The 2223-nt window shown below is 57.2% G+C and overlaps 1 protein-coding gene across 1 annotated transcript in view; it reads left to right on the top strand.

Moving 5' to 3' along the window:
* Positions 1-691: 691 nt before the first annotated feature.
* The window catches only part of CHEK1 (checkpoint kinase 1), a gene marked incomplete at its 5' end in the record, with an annotated part of 26353 nt that continues 24821 nt past the window's right edge, over positions 692-2223 (top strand). The window contains 1 exon segment of the mRNA XM_014588760.1: positions 692-915. Coding sequence (XP_014444246.1) covers positions 692-915 — 224 coding nt within the window.

Raw genomic sequence — 2223 nt, forward strand, 5'->3', positions numbered from 1 at the left:
GGGGGGGCGCCTCGGGAGAGTGAGTGCGCGGGCGCCGGGCACGGCCGGCCAGGCCCCCGGCCCCCGGTCCCTGCACGTCCCCGCAGTCCCCGTAATCCCTGCGCGTCCCCGCAGCCCCCCCGCAGTCCCTGCACGTCCCCACTCGTCCCTGAACGTCCCCGCAGCCCCGCAGTCCCTGCAGTCCCGCAATCCCTGCACCTCCCCGCAGCCCCCTGCAGTCCCTGCACGTCCCTGCTCGTCCCTGCACGTCCCCGCAGCCCCCGCAGCCGCGCCCCTCTGTGCTGGTACCCTGTGCGTCCCGGCCTGGCCCGCCCGTGGGTGAGCGTGACCCCTCGTGCTCGGCCGCCCGCCCTGGAGCCCCCACCTGTTGGGTCCCTGCCCTGCCGTCTCCAGCTTATGGAAGAAATGTTAAAGAACTTTGTGGGAAAACGAAACGCAAGCATGAGTTTATTGGGGTGCAGAGATTCTGAACTTCCTGCCTAGTGTATATCCACAGTGTGCACCCCCATGGCTCTCTGAAGACACGCGTATTAAATAACCCTGCTGCAGGGGGTGGCCATCGCAGCGGGTGGGACAGCACAGGGACCCCTCCCTCGGGACCTCCCACTTCAGGAAGGAGTAGGTGCGGCCTTCTCCTTGGGCAGGGATGCACAGCTGCGGCCCAGGTGAGTAGCGGTGGTGTCCTTCCCAGAGTCCAGCTGGCCGTGAACCGGAGGACCGAGGAGGCGGTGGCCGTGAAGATCGTGGACATGAAGCGCGCGGCCGACTGCCCGGAAAACATCAAGAAAGAGATCTGCATCAACAAGATGTTGAGCCATGAGAACGTGGTGAAGTTCTACGGCCACCGGCGCGAGGGCAGCACCCAGTACCTGTTCTTGGAGTACTGCAGCGGCGGGGAGCTCTTCGACAGAATCGGTGCCTCTGCGCTGCTAGTCTGTCCTTTTCAGATGTCCGGGCGGGATTGCTCCCCACAGCCAAGTTGCAGTGAACTGTCTTCTTCCCCTGGGACTTGTGTCTTCTCAGTTAAATGAGCCGCTTTGACCCTAGTGCTGTTTATGGAGGAGAGCGATACACAGTAGTCCTTGGTGGCTCTATCGCTTGGCTACATGGTTTCTTTCTTTGTAGGCATTCCAGTTAAGTGCAATCATCCCGAGATTTACAAACTAAGCAGGGCAAGCCACTGTGTTTCTTGTTCAAGAGAAGCAATGGAGCGTTTTCCAAAATCTCGGTGGATATTGAGTCCTTTGGTGTTTGCTACTTAGATGTCTCAGGTAGCTTCAGATGACTGCTTTCGGCAGCAGGGCCCTGAGAAGCACACCGTGTCTTCTGTGGGTTTGCCCTTGTTATTTAAAGCTATTTTATTAACCAAAACAGATTGCTAGAATCTCCACTGCGAATCTTAGGAAAGAGTTCAGGGTGAAGAGATCGAGTCAGTGAGTGAGATCAGAACGCAAGAAGAGAGGCTCAGCAGGGGGCATGGAGGCTAAGGGGCTGGACCCCACGTGGCCCATGTGCAGTTCAAGTCCTGGACCTGGCAACTTGAAAATCACTCTGGCCATATGTGTGGGCATGCCCAAACTCCTAAGAGGAAGGTGGTGGAGACAGGATCCTGGGGGGTGATCTCTCTCTCTCTCGTGAGTACAGGCGCCCTATAGCAAAAGTAATGTAAGCTAGCTGACAAGAGAACATTTCTTAATAGAAGCGTGTTCCCTGGTGGACTTGGCGGGACTTGGTGGTCTGTGGTGTGAGCGTGTGCTAAGCTTCGGTCTCGCATACGAGTGAGGTTGGCGTCAGTTTGCCTCCACTTGGGGATTCCGTTTGCGGATGGAAAAGCTTCGGTATGGCGTTTGGAGGGGACAGGAGAATTTGGAGGGCACCAAGTAAACCAGGGTCCGTGTTAGTAAGCAGGGGCGGCCTGCTCCGCGTCCTTGGTGTGCAGGCAGGTTGTGAGTTCTCCAGTTTTCTGGGGCCGCTGAGTTTATTTTGCCTTTCGACAGATGGGAACATGGGAGTTATTAAAAACTGCAGAAAGTCACTGAAAATGCGTATTATGGAAGAGGTTGCACGGATTTCAAAATACTGTACACAAAAGTGGCTCGTCCTTTAGCTCCCTTCTCCTTGGACGTTTGCCTGTGTGTAGGGGATTCCCGAGCCCTTTCAGCGTGACAGTCCTGCTGAAATGCGGTCGGGAGGCCCAGGCCTCGGGGGGCAGTGGGGCTGACA

Source organism: Tupaia chinensis, unplaced genomic scaffold, assembly GCF_000334495.1.
Source record: "Tupaia chinensis unplaced genomic scaffold, TupChi_1.0 Scaffold000037_4, whole genome shotgun sequence".
In the NCBI taxonomy this organism is placed as follows: Eukaryota; Metazoa; Chordata; class Mammalia; order Scandentia; family Tupaiidae; genus Tupaia; species Tupaia belangeri.